This window comes from Quercus suber, unplaced genomic scaffold, assembly GCF_002906115.3.
Source record: "Quercus suber isolate HL8 unplaced genomic scaffold, Cork oak 2.0 scaffold_214, whole genome shotgun sequence".
In the NCBI taxonomy this organism is placed as follows: Eukaryota; Viridiplantae; Streptophyta; class Magnoliopsida; order Fagales; family Fagaceae; genus Quercus; species Quercus suber.
Window position 1 is genome coordinate 227,926 of NW_027069672.1, and position 16,365 is coordinate 244,290.

Consider the following 16,365-nt stretch of genomic DNA (forward strand, 5'->3'; position numbering starts at 1 on the left):
AACCACATTTTTTATTTTTTAATAATAAAATTTATCTAAATATATTAAAGGGATTTTTAATATTTTTGCAAGGTGTAACTAACTTTCTAAATTGATAGCCGCGCATCACATTACTCAATCCCAAAAAAGAAAAAGAAAAAAGAAAAGAAAAGTACGAGACCGTGTCACTTGCGTCAAGTGGATCTCTCAGTTTGATTCAGAAACAAAAAAATAAAACCAACCAGCTGAGCTGAACCCCAAACAACCAACTGCTACAAATATTCACAACTCAGACTCAGAATTTTCTCTCCTTTTCACTCAAAAAAAAAAAAAAAAAAAAAAAAAAAAAAAAAAAAAAAAAAAAACAGACAAACAAAGGTTTCTTTGTTTTGTTCTTTCTTTCTATTCGTATCTGTCGATTCCATTCCATTCCATGGCCACTACTACAATCGCACACAACACTCACAACGCCAAGCTGGTCAGTCCAATTTCCCTTTCTTCTCTACTCTCTAATCTCTAGGGTTCCAATTCTTTCTTTCATTTTATTTTAAAAAAAAAAATTTGGTGGGTTTGTGATTTGATCTCGTAATTCTCAGGTTTTGCTGGGTGACATGGGCGCTGGTAAATCTAGCCTCGTCTTGCGCTTTGTCAAGGGCCAATTCCTTGAATTTCAGGTTTATTTATTTATTTTATTTATTTATTTAATTTAACTATTTGTTTTCTCTAATTCAGCAAATGGGTATGTTTGTTTCTATTCAACATGTTTTTCTGTAGGAGAATTACACTGTGAATTTCTATATAAAGTGTTATCATGAATTTTAGTTAACAACAAACAAATAGGAACTTTGACCTGCTTGGCTTGATAGAAATCTTTTAGGAAGAACATAAAGAAGAAAGAAAAAGAAATCCTTAAAAGCCATCTACTTGCCCATGTAGGTGGAATTCTATCTATGTCCCTAATTTTATATGTTAAAAGTATGCGGATAAATGAATAAATTTACCATATCTCAATAGTTTAAGCATTTGGGACAATTGGTAATTTGACATGATATCAGAGGAAGAGTAGGTCCTGAATTCTATCCCGGTCTCCTCCACTCTGCCTCCCATTCAAAATCCCATGTGTTGGACTAGTTGTAGTTGTAGGCCTGTAAAAACAGGTATAAAACCTTGTTTATGTTTGGTTGAGCTTGAGCCTAATTTTGGGGTTTCTTAAATGAGAGTGTATTTGGATGAGCTTATTTTGCTTTTTATAAAATAAACAGTATAAGGATGCAATTGTACCTGAAAAAATGTGAGGCTTTAAAAGGCTGTGCATAAAGCCAAGGTTTTAGCTTAGTGGTTCCTAAGGCCCCATAATATTCCTAAGGTCTTGGGTTCGAAACCTTTAGCTAGCATCTTGGGACCACCCCCAAGGGATTCATCTTTGTAATGGGATGGGGGGACTACACATACCCGAGGGAGTAGTCAGGTGTTCAAAGACGTATGGATACCCTCATTTCTCACAAAAAAAAGAAGCTGTGCATAAGCTGATGGTGAAAATACGTTAGGATCTTTAACTAAAATCAAAGAGACCATGAGCTATGCTGAAGCTAATTTTCTTGTTAATGAACATGCTTTTGAGCATAAGGCCTGAGGATAAACAAGTCGGGCCTAGACTGAACTTAAGAACCTTAATAAGCCTTGGTATGGCTTCAAGAAAACTTACAAAATATCTAGGGATGTGGCTTGGGTCGACTTCTTTACAATGCTGTTTATGTGGAAATAATTACTTTTACCTTTTATGCTCTTTAAATGCAATCTATTCATCTTCTTTTTTACCTGTACAAAGCTTGTTTGTGGAATTGAGTGGACTAACATGGATTAAGTCAAGCCAAACTGTGTTCAAGCAACTTGAATTTTTAACATCTTGTTTATGTTTGGTTGAGCTTGAGCCTAATTTTGGGGTTTCTTAAATGAGAGTGTATTTGGATGAGCTTATTTTGCTTTTTATAAAATAAACAGTATAAGGATGCAATTGTACCTGAAAAAATGTGAGGCTTTAAAAGGCTGTGCATAAAGCCAAGGTTTTAGCTTAGTGGTTCCTAAGGCCCCATAATATTCCTAAGGTCTTGGGTTCGAAACCTTTAGCTAGCATCTTGGGACCACCCCCAAGGGATTCATCTTTGTAATGGGATGGGGGGACTACACATACCCGAGGGAGTAGTCAGGTGTTCAAAGACGTATGGATACCCTCATTTCTCACAAAAAAAAGAAGCTGTGCATACGCTGATGGTGAAAATACGTTAGGATCTTTAACTAAAATCAAAGAGACCATGAGCTATGCTGAAGCTAATTTTCTTGTTAATGAACATGCTTTTGAGCATAAGGCCTGAGGATAAACAAGTCGGGCCTAGACTGAACTTAAGAACCTTAATAAGCCTTGGTATGGCTTCAAGAAAACTTACAAAATATCTAGGGATGTGGCTTGGGTCGACTTCTTTACAATGCTGTTTATGTGGAAATAATTACTTTTACCTTTTATGCTCTTTAAATGCAATCTATTCATCTTCTTTTTTACCTGTACAAAGCTTGTTTGTGGAATTGAGTGGACTAACATGGATTAAGTCAAGCCAAACTGTGTTCAAGCAACTTGAATTTTTAACAGGCTTGAGTTGAGTTTGAACACTGTGTTACTTTTGTCAAGCCATGTTTGAACATGCATTTCTTGGCGGCTCAGTTATAGCCCTAGCTAGCTGTAGGGCTGTAATTGAGCTGAGCCATGCCGAGTTGAGTATTGAATGTTCAAGCTTGGCTTGGACTTGAAAAGGCATAATAAACATGTTCAAACTTGGCTTGGCCACAATTCAACAATGCTTGAGATCAGTTTGTCAAAAGCTTCGCTTGACATCCCTAACATTATACTTGTCTTCTCAAAATTTTGAAGTTAGATACTTGGCAAGATCCAAGAAGAGAAATTCTTATCTAAGCTAAAATTTAACTACAAGCCAAATATTACTGGGGGAGTATTATGTGCAAATCTCAGAAAATCTAAACAATATAGGAAAAAAAGTATTAAAAGAAACCTTAAAAACCCCAATCTCATATATGCTGATAAAGCCCTTGAAAGTTTTATCACTGTCAATGAGAAAGGGTAGCAAGGAGTAAGGACCACCTTTTTTTCCTAAAGGACCACATGCATTTGGTAAATAAATTAGGATCACTGTACCTGGTAAGTTAGAACCAGACATTAAGATATTTTGTGGGTCTTTAAACTATCAAGTACACAAGCCTCACATGTGAGCTTATATCAAGCCTAAGTTTTGATGTTTATCTTCAAGCTATATGTTCATAAAAAATAAAAAAAATTGTTTGAACTTGGCTTGTTTACCAAACAAACTTCAGAAAAGGAATGAGCTTGGTTTGTTTCTAAATAAAAGATCATAAACAAGCTTTTTATGCGCTGAGGTTGGGTTGTTTTTGAGCAACTCAGTTGCACCATAATATTACTGGATCGTTAATGAAATATGTAATTTCCTACAAGTGTTGGACAGACACTATGCCATTGACCTCTAAGATCAAATGGTACTTCCTTCTCCTATAAGATGAATGGAGGGTGAGATTGTTGGTTCAAAACCTTCAGGATGCTTGTGTAACTTACCAATAAAAAAATGCTGGACAATAATTTTTTATGCTGAACAATGGGGGATGGTGCTTTTGTATTTTTTGAATGTTTATTTTAACATTGGGGTTAATGATGTTGGTGATAGGAATCAACCATAGGAGCAGCGTTTTTCTCGCAAACGCTTGCAGTGAATGATGCAACATTGAAGTTTGAGATATGGGACACAGCTGGACAAGAGAGATACCATAGCTTGGCTCCAATGTATTACAGAGGTGCTGCTGCTGCCATCATTGTCTATGATATCACCAACGCTGTATGATTCTTTCTCCATTCATGTACAAGCCTATATATATAAGAAATATGCATGTAAAATTAATGGATGCGTGCAATTCTGATAAGTCTTGCTAATGAGTTGGTTGCATATGATCAAAAGATCAAATATTTGTTCTTTGCAACTATTTCTCAATAAGCAAATGAAAGTCTCAATGAAATAGAGCTAAACGATATGCTTTTTTTCATTTTGATTTTCAACAACTCACATGCAGCAAATGTGTTTTCACAAGTTCAAGAAAGAAAGATTTTGAAGATTGTATCTGGTTTTGTGGGGGTGGAGTGTGTGGTAATGTGGTTGTGTTTGAATATTTTGTTCTCTTCTTACTCAGGGGTTTTATTTAATATTTATTTCTTTTGATTTGTAGGAGTCATATGCACGGGCTAAGAAGTGGGTACAAGAGCTTCAGAAGCAAGGTGCTTATTAGTTAAGGTTGAACTTGCTTATTTTGAGTATAAATAAATTGTCAAAGTTGAAGAAAAGGAATAAGGGCATGTGTTTCCTCTTGGCTATTTATTCCATTATTCTTGTTTTGTTATCTTTGGATTATATTTGAGTCTCTCTAATTTCAACGATGATGGAAATTATTTGTTACGTAGTAGCCAAGTCTTATTTTCTTTTTACTAAAACCATTACTCAATCTACTCTTTATAAACAATAAGTTTCTTTTCTATAATATTTTATTTTAACAAATAACCGTAGTGGGTGCCTCATTATAGGACTCTTGTTGAAGCCTAACTTATTCTAAAACCACTTATTTTAAAAAGGGGGAAGATAAAAGATGGAATGAGAACCTACTTAACATTTTTAATTAATTAATATGAAATGGAAGGTGAAACAAACTTTTAAAGATAAAATAAAAAATTTACTGCACTTTTGGTTCTTGAGATGTTGTAGGTTCCAATTAGGTCCTTAGATTTTATGAAGTTCAAATATCATCCATTAAATTTTTAATTTTATGCTATGTAGTCATTCTGCTCAAATTTGATGACGATGGCGTACAAAAATTGATGTATTGGCTCATCTCAACATTTGGCATGCCATCAATTTCTATTATGACTTCGTCATTTTTAAGGTCGAAAGGACTCCATTGCTAACAATTAACAATTTTAGAGGCATAATTGGAACTTTAAAATCTAGGGACTAAATTAAAACAGATCCTATACTCAAGGACTAAAAGTATAGTTTAGACTAAAAAAAAAAAAAAAAAGGATTTCTATGAGTCAAATTAGGGTTATATGAAACTTTGGAAAAAAATGGTAATATAGGGAAGTTTTTAAGAATATGAGGATTGATAAATTGAGTCCTTTGATTCTTGGAGATTATCTAAAGTATTAATTTAAGGTATATTATTATTTTTATTATGCAAATTTTATCTGTTCATTTTTATTATCTAGAAAAGAACATTCATATATCTGAAGGGTCAATTTTTCTGAGTTAATGTAGCAATCATGCACTCATTTTGGAGTTGTTACAGGAAATCCTACCATGGTTATGGCCCTTGCTGGAAACAAAACTGATTTGGAAGATAAGAGGAAAGTTACAGCTGAAGTAAGTACTGTTCTTCTATTATTATTATAATTATATATATATATATATATTTTTTTTTTTTAGTTTTATAGTTTTTTTTCTATTATTATTATAATTATATATATATATATATATTTTTTTTTTTTAGTTTTTGTGGGGACTCTTTGATATGCGTTGTTATTTGTTTGACTAAAGTACGCTTTTAGCCCTTAAAGTTTGAGGTTGTTTTCTTTTTGACCCTTTATGTTCCAGAATTTTCATTTTGGCTCTTCATGATTGATTTTGTTTTCTTATTGGTCTTGTTGCCATTTTTGTTAATAATTAGGTCCATTAAGTCTCAAATAAATGCCAAATGCCATCCACTAAGACATGTTGCCCATTAAGTCCAATTTTGTTACTCATAAAAAAAAAGGTCCAATTTTGTCAGTAATCTGATCATTAAGTGCCGTCCGTTAAGACATCTCACTCTTATAAGTCCATTTCTGTCAGTAATCTGACAGTAAAGTGCTAGATAAGTGCCTTTCATTAAGACACGTCACCCATATAATGCCAAGTGTCACCATAAGACTAATAGAAAGGGAAGACATGGCCAATATGAAAATGGAATTAAATATAAAGGGTCAAAATGAAAACAATCCCACTTTTTAAGGCCCAAAAGTGTACTATAATATTATTTTTTGTAACTTTCTTCTTTCCTGGTATTGCTGACAAAGTCTGATTTTAGTTCTTTTTCTTAGTTTAAATACCTTTTACTAACTCCAATTATTAGTTCATACGATTTTTACTTCTTTCAACCAATCTTATTGGTTTTTAGTGGCAGCTCTAATCGATCTGAATAATGGCACATGGTTGAGGTTTTTGATACAGGATCTTATAGTTCATTATCTAATGACTAGGAATCTAAGGATTTTTGGGGCTAGTATTGGGGAAACTAACAAATCTGATGCATATCTGTAATAAGGTTAGTTCTGTATGTGGTGTTTTGGGCTGGGACATAGTGATTAAGGCTGGAATCATAGTTGTTAATATCGTATGAAATGCGATACATATCGTATCATGTGAAAAAAGTTCTGTATAGTAAGGGTGTATCGGAAGTGCTCATGAATTGTATGATACAATGTACGTATTGTACGATACACAGACATATGCTTTAAATGAGTCTTTTTTGTTAAAATTTGTACTTTTATTTGAATCTAACAACTTGTTAGACTTGTTTTTAACACAATATTATTAGGTTACTTAAAATTTTTTTTGAGGAACTATTAGGTTACTTAATTTAGCCTAATAAAATAACATGTCCATAAGTTTTTTTTTTTTTTTTCTCTCTCTCCTACAAAATTTGGACTACACACTTCACTTTTATACTTACAAATTTCTTTCTATACTATGAATAAGGTATGAACTAACAATATGATTATTTTTTATTTTTGTCATTATTGTTATAAGTCTAAAAAACTGGAATGCCAAGAAGAAATATTTTTAAAAAATTATTAAATAATAGAATTAAATATGATAACATTGACTTAAATGAAGTTGATTAGGCAAGATAATGAATATGATGAAAATAAATTATTATATTGGGTCATTTGTAATGTATTATAATTTAAGTTTAATCAATTTGAATGTGTAAGTTATAAACAGATGCTAGTTTGATTTATTTAGTTAGTTTGTTAAATATTATTATAGAAAGTGATGAATAAATTAGTCATTAGTTGAATATATTCAAAATTTATAACGAATATACCCTTTATATACATGATATGATACAATACACAATACAAAAAAATAAAAAATTGATTCATGATACGATTCACAATTTGACAACTATGGCTGGAATAATGTGAGTCAAGGGGCATACCACAGCAAACAGCAAATAAAGAGAAAAGGAAACAGAGAGAAAGATGAGGAAAGATCAACCTAGCATTATACTAGGGTTCTTGCCAACTTGGGGACCAAGTTTCTCTAAGTCGATTGAACATACAACTGAAGTAAATTCAAAAGGACCTATATACTAACCAGAACTTAAGAAATAAAGTCTAGATAATTGACCCTACCCATAATCAACCTTAACTAACCACTTGCTGTGAATGGTATAAACCAAAACACCTGACTAAAACTATTAAAAATAGGCTAAAATACACATTTGGTCCTTAAAAGTATTGGTTGGAGGTTGAGGTCATTGGTACATGATCCACTAGGTACGTGTGTAACTTACCAATAAAATAAATTGACATGTTTTAGTTTTGTCCCTCGTATTTAAAATGTTTCAATTTCCATCCCTAAACAATTTAACCAGAAGCAATTTAGTTGTTTTATACATTTGATTGGGTGTTCTCTCAACGAAGAGGCCACAACAAATGCTACCACTTTTTCTAATTTGTGTGGTATGAAAAAGGCTATCCCCCGGGAACTTGTTTGATTAAATGTATGAATTTTCTCTCCACCCCATTTCCCACCACACCAACCACAAACTTGTCAAAGTTGTGGTCCTTGACAATGAAGATGAGTGTCATCATGGTTTGTCTTGGCTGGAGCAGGACCTCTCAACTGTCCTCCCCAGTTGCTTCCTCTTCCCGCTCTCCTCCAATAAAGGGCTCCATCCTCTCCACCACCATTGTGGCCACGAATTCCTAACTTCCCATTCCCTTTTTACTGTCTAGTGTAAAAGAAAGCTTCATGTAATTCGTCAATTGGTTATCTCAAACCGTCTCTGTACTTGGTCTATTTTGATATGTAAGGAGCATGTTAGAAGCTCAATTGGATCACAAACCGAGCATAAACTCAAGAGATAGAGTTTTTGACCCTAAGTGCCAATCGACACCTAGGGTAGCCACCTGAACGTGACTGTTGATCGGCTGTCTGAATAGGACAATTGACACTTCTGTTTGCACTTCAAGTGCTGATCCAACCATGAGCCTGCCCTTGCTTCCATCTTTCCTCAGCAGCTTCTTAATAGTTAGATGCATGTGTTGGAAGCTTGTAACTTGAATGGGAAGTTCAGATTAGGGTTTATTCATGTAGCATGGGTGATAAGTGAAAGTTATTTAGTTAGTTACTAGTGGAACATGCATGGATTAGTTAGATCAGTTTAGGAGCTCATTTAATTTAACACATGCTAAATATGAGAATAACCATATTTAACATCTGCTAAATGAACAACCAATAAGAATTGAGCTTTGAATAAATACTCAACTTGTAACTCCTATCTTATTATTGAATGAAGTATAACCACGTTGTTGCCTTTGTGCAAGTTTCTCTCTCGTCTTGTCTTTCTCTTGGAGATAAGAGATTCCCTAGAAGCAATCTCATCTCTCTCTCTCGAAGAAGTCACAGCCTATTCAATCCATTCACCATTCCTATGCAAACCAAACCCTATTCGCATTCCCTTGAAACCTGAGCTACTTTCTCATCAAGATCTCATATCAAACCCTTAACCTGCCATCCTCCTAAGCCCTAGCCAAATTCCGAAGGCCCTAAACACCAAATTATAGAAACTAAGAGGCTGTATGGATTCATTTTTTTCATCACTCAATTTTCGTCACTCAATTTCCATCACTCATCACTCATCACTCATCACTCTAAAATACCAAGGTTGTTTGGCACCATCACTCGCTTGCCATCACTCAATATTTTTCACACTGTTTGTGGGCCCCATACTTGTCACTAGTGTAGCTTTTTTTTTTTTCTTTTTTTTTTTCTTTTTTTCCCTAGTACCCAAAAACCCAAACCCAGTGAAAAAAAGAAAAAAAAAGAAAAAGAAAAAAAAAAAAAAGAAACCCAGGAGGAGAAGACCAAACCCATTGAAAGAAGAAAGGAAAAAAAAAAAAAAAAAGAAACCCAGGTGAAGACCGAACCCGCTGAAAGAAGAAAGGAAAAAAAAAAAAAAAAAGAAACCCAGGAGGAGAAGACCGAACCCACTGAAAGAAGAAAGGAAAAAAGAAAAAGAAAAAAAGGAAGAACTAAAGAAGAAGACGAGCTAATCATAAAAAAAAAAGAAAAAAAGAAAAAAAAAAAGGTAGATTGGTCAAAAAGGTGCGGCTGAGTTATGACTGGTGGGTCCTCCATGTGTGTTTAATTACAAAAATGTCATTGAGTTATGAGTTATGGAAACTGAAAACAGTTAAAATGTATTTTCAGTTTCCATAACTCATAACTCAAAAATCAGAGAATTGAGTGATACAAACAAAAAACTGGAAACAGAGTCATGCTGCATCCAAATAAACTTTTTGCTATGGGTCCCACCATTTTTGAGTTATGAGTTATGGAAACAGAGAGGGTGGAGAAAAATCTCGCTGGTTGGAAGTGGTTGTATTTGTCAAAAGGAGTTAGGCTTACTTTATTGAAGAGTACTTTGTCGAGTCTCCCAACTTATTATCTATCACTGTTTACAATTCCATAACACATAGCAGACAGACTAGAGAGGATTCAGAGGAATTTTCTATGGGGGAGTTCTAATGATGTTTTTAGATATCCGCTTGTTGCTTGGGATAAGGTTGTTTGGCTGGTGGAGATAGGGGGTTTGGGGATTCGGAAGATTGAGATTTTTAACCAAACTCTACTTGGGAAGTGGCTTTGGCAATTTGGAAAGGAAGCTACCCATTTATGGCGTCAGGTAATAGCCACCAAATATGGAGAGGATAGTGGAGGTTGGTGCACTAGAGTTGTGAGAGGGACTCATGGTTGTGGGTTATGGAAGAATATTAGGAAAAGTGCAAACAATTTTTTCAGTCATGTGGTGTATGCAGCGAGAGAGGGCAATCGTATTCGGTTTTGGCACGACCCTTGGAGTGGTCCTCCTCCTTTGAAGGAATTATACCCAGAATTGTTTGCATGTGCTGTGGTTCAGGACGCTCTGATGTCTGACATGATTATTTTTGCACCAGACAGGGGAGGTAGGAGTTGGAACTTCCATTTCCGACGCAATTTTAATGAATGGGAGCTGAGGAGATTTTATTCTTTCTATGAGCATGTCATTACCAGGATTCCTAGTGGGGAGGGTGAGGATATCTTGATTTGGAAGTTGAATCGCAGTGGTGTCTTTGATGTGCGATCCTTTTGGTGTGTAAAGGTACCTAAAAGGGTATCTTTCCTTTTATGGACTGCTGCTAGGGGTGGGATTCTCACAAGAGATAACCTTGTTAAAAAGAACTTGCCCCTAGTTAACTGGTGTTGTTTATGTAGGTATGATGAGGAGACTGTGGATCACCTTTTGATCCATTGTAGGTTTGCATCTGCTCTGTGGAGTGAGGTCCTTATTATGCTTGGGGTTCAGTGGGTGATGTTGGACACTATTGTTTTTCTTCTTTTTGCTTGGAGGAATTGGTTGGGAACTTACTCTTCACAGGTTTGGAATTTGGTACCAGCATGCCTTATGTGGTTAGTATAGAAGGAACGCAATGCCCGAACTTTTGAGGACGTTGAGTCCTATAGATATGTTGAAGACCTTGCTTGCTAGGACTTTGTTTGAGTGATCTCGTATTTGGGGGCTTACGCATTGTAGTTCCTTGTCTGATTTCCTTATCTCTATTCCTTATGATTTGATTGTATTTGTTTTAAGGGCAGTGAGTTTACAATCGTAAACGCATTGTTCTTTTTCATCAATAAAACTCTTATTATCTATCAAAAAAAAAAAAATAGCTGTCCAAACAGCCTCTAAGCCCTCAAGAACTGAATTCCCTCATCAAGGAACACAAACCCAAGTGTGATCCTTACATGAAAATTCAATATGATAATTTTTTTGGTAAAAAGAAAAAGTTTTTTACAGTTAATTTATTCTACAATTCAAAGATGCTCTTCTTATACCGTGAATGATGCAGATTCTTAATTTAATCTCGTTTTCTCTCTCATAGGTCATGTAAAGTTTGCTGAAATTTCCAATGCTGATTTAATTATCGTTTTATTTCAAATCATTGAAAATTCTAAACTGGTGTTGTTTGCCTTTGTGGCCTACTTGATTTTTGTCTGGCAATGACTGTATAAACATTTGCTTTTTGGCCAAAGTGACAGCAATAAGAGCACCTATAATTAATTTTCAGGAAATTACAGTAGAGAAGGTTCAACCTAAATAAAAATCTGTTTTAATCCTAAAGGACTTATACCTAAACCTTTAAAACCACACAAATTTTACTTAAATTGAATTTCAAACGTGGGCCCATAATATAAAATCTTCAATGGACAAATTTGTGAAGTTTGTAACAAATTGATCTTCAAATGTGCTGCATCATCTTCTCTCTTATCTTGTAGTATTTTCTCTACCTCCATGACTTTTATTTGCATTAATTTGGTTACTTTAGTGTGAAGTTTTGGAATGGCTTGGATGGAAACATTCCTATGCTTTCTGTCAATTCTAGACGTGATCTTTGTGGATGGTGGAGGTGTTTAATTTGAAGTTGCAACTACCTGTTATTTAATCTTTGACATTTAGAATTAGAACCACAGTTACAATTTAGCATCTACACATTATGATTGGAGTTTTATGTGGTGTATCTGATAAATTCAGAACATGTTGTCTACCTTAAATGTGAGCATTTCCCAATTAATGATTGTAGATGAATTGAATCCTTCTGGCTGATGTCTTGAGGCAAAAATCAAATATATTGACTAATTGTAGGCTTGCAGCTTGAGCAACCAGTTGCTGGCTATTTCTATGGAATTAATGATTGTGCTATCTTGAACTTGTGAGCTAGGGTTAACTTATGGTTAGTTAATCCGAGAGTGATATTAATTCATACCTCCTTTTTCCTTTATAATTTTAGTTTATTTATCATTGGTTTCTTTTAAGCAACTGCCAACTAGGATTTTTTTTTTAAAAATTTTTATAGGTGACAGGTATATTTCTTTTCATTCATGCTTATTCTCTTATGCTTATTTTTATGGACAAAATTTAGTTACAAAATTGATTGTAGCTTTATGTTACAACCTTATTCAATATCTTTTTATTAGAGGTGAATTTTAACAAATTCACCATTAGATTACATCTTCTTCTTATATCTGTAATGCTTGCAAAATTTTTAGAAAATTAAATATCAAATAGCTATGTTATCAATAAGTTCTTTAAATTGCAAGTCTTTGTAGTTTAAAATTATGTATAAAATATAAGCTTATAGATCATATAGTAAACAATATCTGATTTCTACAAAATTTGACATGTGTATTAAGAGCGTAAAGAACATGTAGTTCAACAGTTAAATTTTCAAAATATGTAGTAGTGTTTATTTTATTGAGTAAAATTGTAACCTTAGGCTACCAAAAAAAAAATTATTATTTTGTAGCTAAACTTTGTCCTATTTTTATAAGGTTATGCTTTTTATGTAAAGTTTTTTCTTTAAAAAAATTGACAAAAGTTGTATGTTGGCAATCCAAAAGGTGGGAGTTGAGGTGGAAATAGAAAAGGATAGGGAGGAAAGGAAGGAATATGAGGGATAGCCGATGGTAGGAAGGGGAGGAGAGAGGGAGTTAGGGGAGGTTGGTGGTGAGGAAGAGGGTGGGGGAGAGGTGGGGGAGGGAGAGAATATTCCATCAGTAGAAATTCTTATGACCTAAAGATCAATTAATGTTATTGTTTCAGTGAAGATTGACCAAAAGCTGGTTAACCTAAAGTAAAAAAACACATAGGCAGGAGTGAGGGCACCTAATTTGATGAGTCCCACTCCTTTGAAGGAATTATACCCAGAATTGTTTGCATGTGCTATGGTTCAGGACGCTCTGATGTCTGACATGATTATTTTTGCACCAGACAGGGGAGGTAGGAGTTGGAACTTCCATTTCCGACGCCATTTTAATGAATGGGAGTTGAGGAGATTTTATTCTTTCTATGAGCATGTCACTACCAGGATTCCTAGTGGGGAGGGTGAGGATATCTTGATTTGGAAGTTGAATCGCAGTGGTGTCTTTGATGTGCGATCCTTTTATATTGCTTTATTGAAAGCCCCTTCTGTTTCTTTCCCTTGGCAGAGCATTTGGTGTGTAAAGGTACCTAAAAGGGTATCTTTCCTTTTATGGATTGCTGCTAGGGGTGGGATTCTCACAAGAGATAACCTTGTTAAAAAGAACTTGCCCCTAGTTAACTGGTGTTGTTTATGTAGGTGTGATGAGGAGACTGTGGATCACCTTTTGATCCATTATAGGTTTGCATCTGCTTTGTGGAGTGAGGTCCTTATTATGTTTGGGGTTCAGTGGGTGATGCTGGACACTATTGTTTCTCTTCTTTTTGCTTGGAGGAATTGGTTGGGAACTTACTCTTCACAGGTTTGGAATTTGGTACTAGCATGCCTTATGTGGTTAGTATGGAAAGAACGCAATGCCCGAACTTTTGAGGATGTTGAGTCCTATAGATATGTTGAAGACCTTGCTTGCTAGGACTTTGTTTGAGTGGTCTCGTATTTGGGGGCTTACGCATTGTAGTTCCTTGTCTGATTTCCTTATCTCTATTCCTTATGATTTGATTGTATTTGTTTTAAGGGCAGTGAGTTTACAATCGTAAACGCATTGTTCTTTTTCATCAATAAAACTCTTATTATCTATCAAAAAAAAAAAAAAAAACAGCTGTCCAAACAGCCACTAAGCCCTCAAGAACTGAATTCCCTCATCAAGGAACACAAACCCAAGTGTGTTCCTTACATGAAAATTCAATATTATAATTTTTTTGGTAAAAAGAAAAAGTTTTTTACAGTTAATTTCTTCTACAATTCAAAGATGCTCTTCTTATACCGTGAATGATGCAGATTCTTAATTTAATCTCGGTTTCTCTCTCATTATCAAATTAGTTTTCCTCTGAATATTTTGAAAAATATGGAAGTTGTGCATAGGTCACGTAAAGTTTGCTGAAATTTCCAGTACTGATTTAATTATCGTTTTATTTCAAATCTTTGAAAATTCTAAACTGGTGTTGTTTGCCTTTGTGGCCTACTTGATTTTTGTCTGGCAATGACTGTATAAACATTTGCTTTTTGGCCAAAGTGACAGCAATAAGAGCACCTATAATTAATTTTCAGGAAATTACAGTAGAGAAGGTTCAACCTAAATAAAAATCTGTTTTAATCCTAAAGGACTCATACCTAAACCTTTAAAACCACACAAATTTTACTTCAATTGAATTTCAAACGTGGGCCCATAATATAAAATCTTCAATGGACAAATTTGTGAAGTTTGTAACAAATTGATCTTCAAATGTGCTGCATCATCTTCTCTCTTATCTTGTAGTATTTTCTCCACCTCCTTGACTTTTATTTGCATTAATTTGGTTAGTTTAGTGTGAAGTTTTGGAATGGCTTGGATGGAAACACTCCTATGCTTTCTGTCAATTGTAGACGTGATCTTTGTGGATGGTGGAGGTGTTTAATTTGAAGTTGCAACTACCTGTTATTTAATCTTTGACATTTAGAATTAGAACCACAGTTACAATTTAGCATCTACACATTATGATTGGAGTTTTATGTGGTGTATCTGATAAATTCAGAAAATGTTGTCTACCTTAAATGTGAGCATTTCCCAATTAATGATTGTAGATGAATTGAATCCTTCTGGCTGATGTCTTGAGGCAAAAATCAAATATATTGACTAATTGTAGGCTTGCCGCTTGAGCAACCAGTTGCTGGCTATTTCTATGAAATTAATGATTGTGCTATCTTGAACTTGTGAGCTAGAGTTAACTTATGGTTAGTTAATCCGAGAGTGATATTAATTCATACCTCCTTTTTCCTTTATAATTTTAGTTTATTTATCATTGGTTTCTTTTAAGCAACTGCCGACTAGGATTTTTTTTTTATAAAATTTTTATAGGTGACTGGTATATTTCTTTTCATTCATGCTTATATCTTCAATGCTTGCAAAATTTTTAGAAAATTAAATATCAAATAGCTATGTTATCAATAAGTTCTTTAAATTGCAAGTTTTTGTAGTTTAAAATTATGCATAAAATATAAGCTTATAGATCATATAGTAAACAATATCTGATTTCTGCAAAATTTGACATGTGTATTAAGAGCGTAAAGAACATGCAGTTCAACGGTTAGATTTTCAAAATATGTAGTAATGTTTATTTTATTGAGTAAAGTTGTAACCTTAGGCTACAAAAAAAAAAAAAAAAAAAACTATTTTGTAGCTAAACTTTGTCCTATTTTTATAAGGTTATGCTTTTTATGTAAAGTTTTTTGTTTTTAAAAAAAAAAAAAAAACCTACATAGAGATTTTTATTTTGCCCCCTTCTTTTTCACTCTCTTTATCCTTATTCAACTCACTTTATTCAAAAATTTTCTAAATGATGTAATTTGTGAACTTATTGACATACATCTTGTTTTGTCTATTCTTTATCACCAATGATCTGCTCCAGTTTTCCTTGATGATTCTCTATGTATTTCAATATGTTACTTTATCTATTTGTTTTGTTGCATTCAGTTGTCTCTTCAAGTTATGTGTTGTTTGTTCATTGTTGTGCTTTGACCATTCAGCAAAAAATTATTGTGCTTTAACTGATTGATTTTGCAGGAGGCACGTGCATATGCTGGCGAAAATGGACTCTTTTTCATTGAGACCTCTGCCAAAACAGCTGTCAATGTCAATGATATATTTTATGAAATAGGTGCGATTGTAATTTGATTTTTTCCATATGGGCATTATATCTTAGCATGATTTTTATTCATTAAGTTTTGTTCTCTTTATTTTATTTTATTTTATTATGATTTTTTAATTTAATGTCACTTTTTACACAATGAGAGTAGCCTTTGCTGCTACATAATGAATCTCTGATATCAGTAGATAATTAGAAAAATCAGTAAATGAATTGTGATATTATTGTTGAATTCTTTTTTGAAAATAAAATGACTATATCTATGTGTTGCTTCTTTTGTTTTTGTTTTTTCTTTCTTCTTTTTATTTTGTATCCTTACACCAATGATCTCTAGCTCAATTGCCAATGAGATCTAGT

At 33.8% G+C, this 16,365-nt stretch overlaps 1 protein-coding gene across 1 annotated transcript; it reads left to right on the forward strand.

The window, feature by feature from the left end:
* The first annotated feature begins 308 nt into the window (after window positions 1–308).
* Window positions 309–16,058, forward strand: LOC112039537 (ras-related protein RHN1). Its single transcript, XM_065779593.1, has 6 exons — window positions 309–457; window positions 576–653; window positions 3,726–3,893; window positions 4,279–4,327; window positions 5,389–5,462; window positions 15,927–16,058. Exons 1-6 carry the CDS (start codon window positions 413–415, stop codon window positions 16,035–16,037), a joined length of 525 nt encoding a protein of 174 aa, XP_065635665.1. The 5' UTR covers window positions 309–412; the 3' UTR covers window positions 16,038–16,058.
* Window positions 16,059–16,365: the final 307 nt, after the last annotated feature.

What these genes read in the sequence shown, in the direction of transcription:
- LOC112039537 (XM_065779593.1), top strand. Translation starts at nt 413, where the DNA reads ATGGCCACTACTACAATCGCACACAACACTCACAACGCCAAGCTG. An exon ending in TCTATGATATCACCAACGCT is followed by an intron (nt 3,894 to 4,278) that starts GTATGATTCTTT and finishes TTTGATTTGTAG; the next exon opens with GAGTCATATGCACGGGCTAA. An exon ending in ACAAGAGCTTCAGAAGCAAG is followed by an intron (nt 4,328 to 5,388) that starts GTGCTTATTAGT and finishes GAGTTGTTACAG; the next exon opens with GAAATCCTACCATGGTTATG.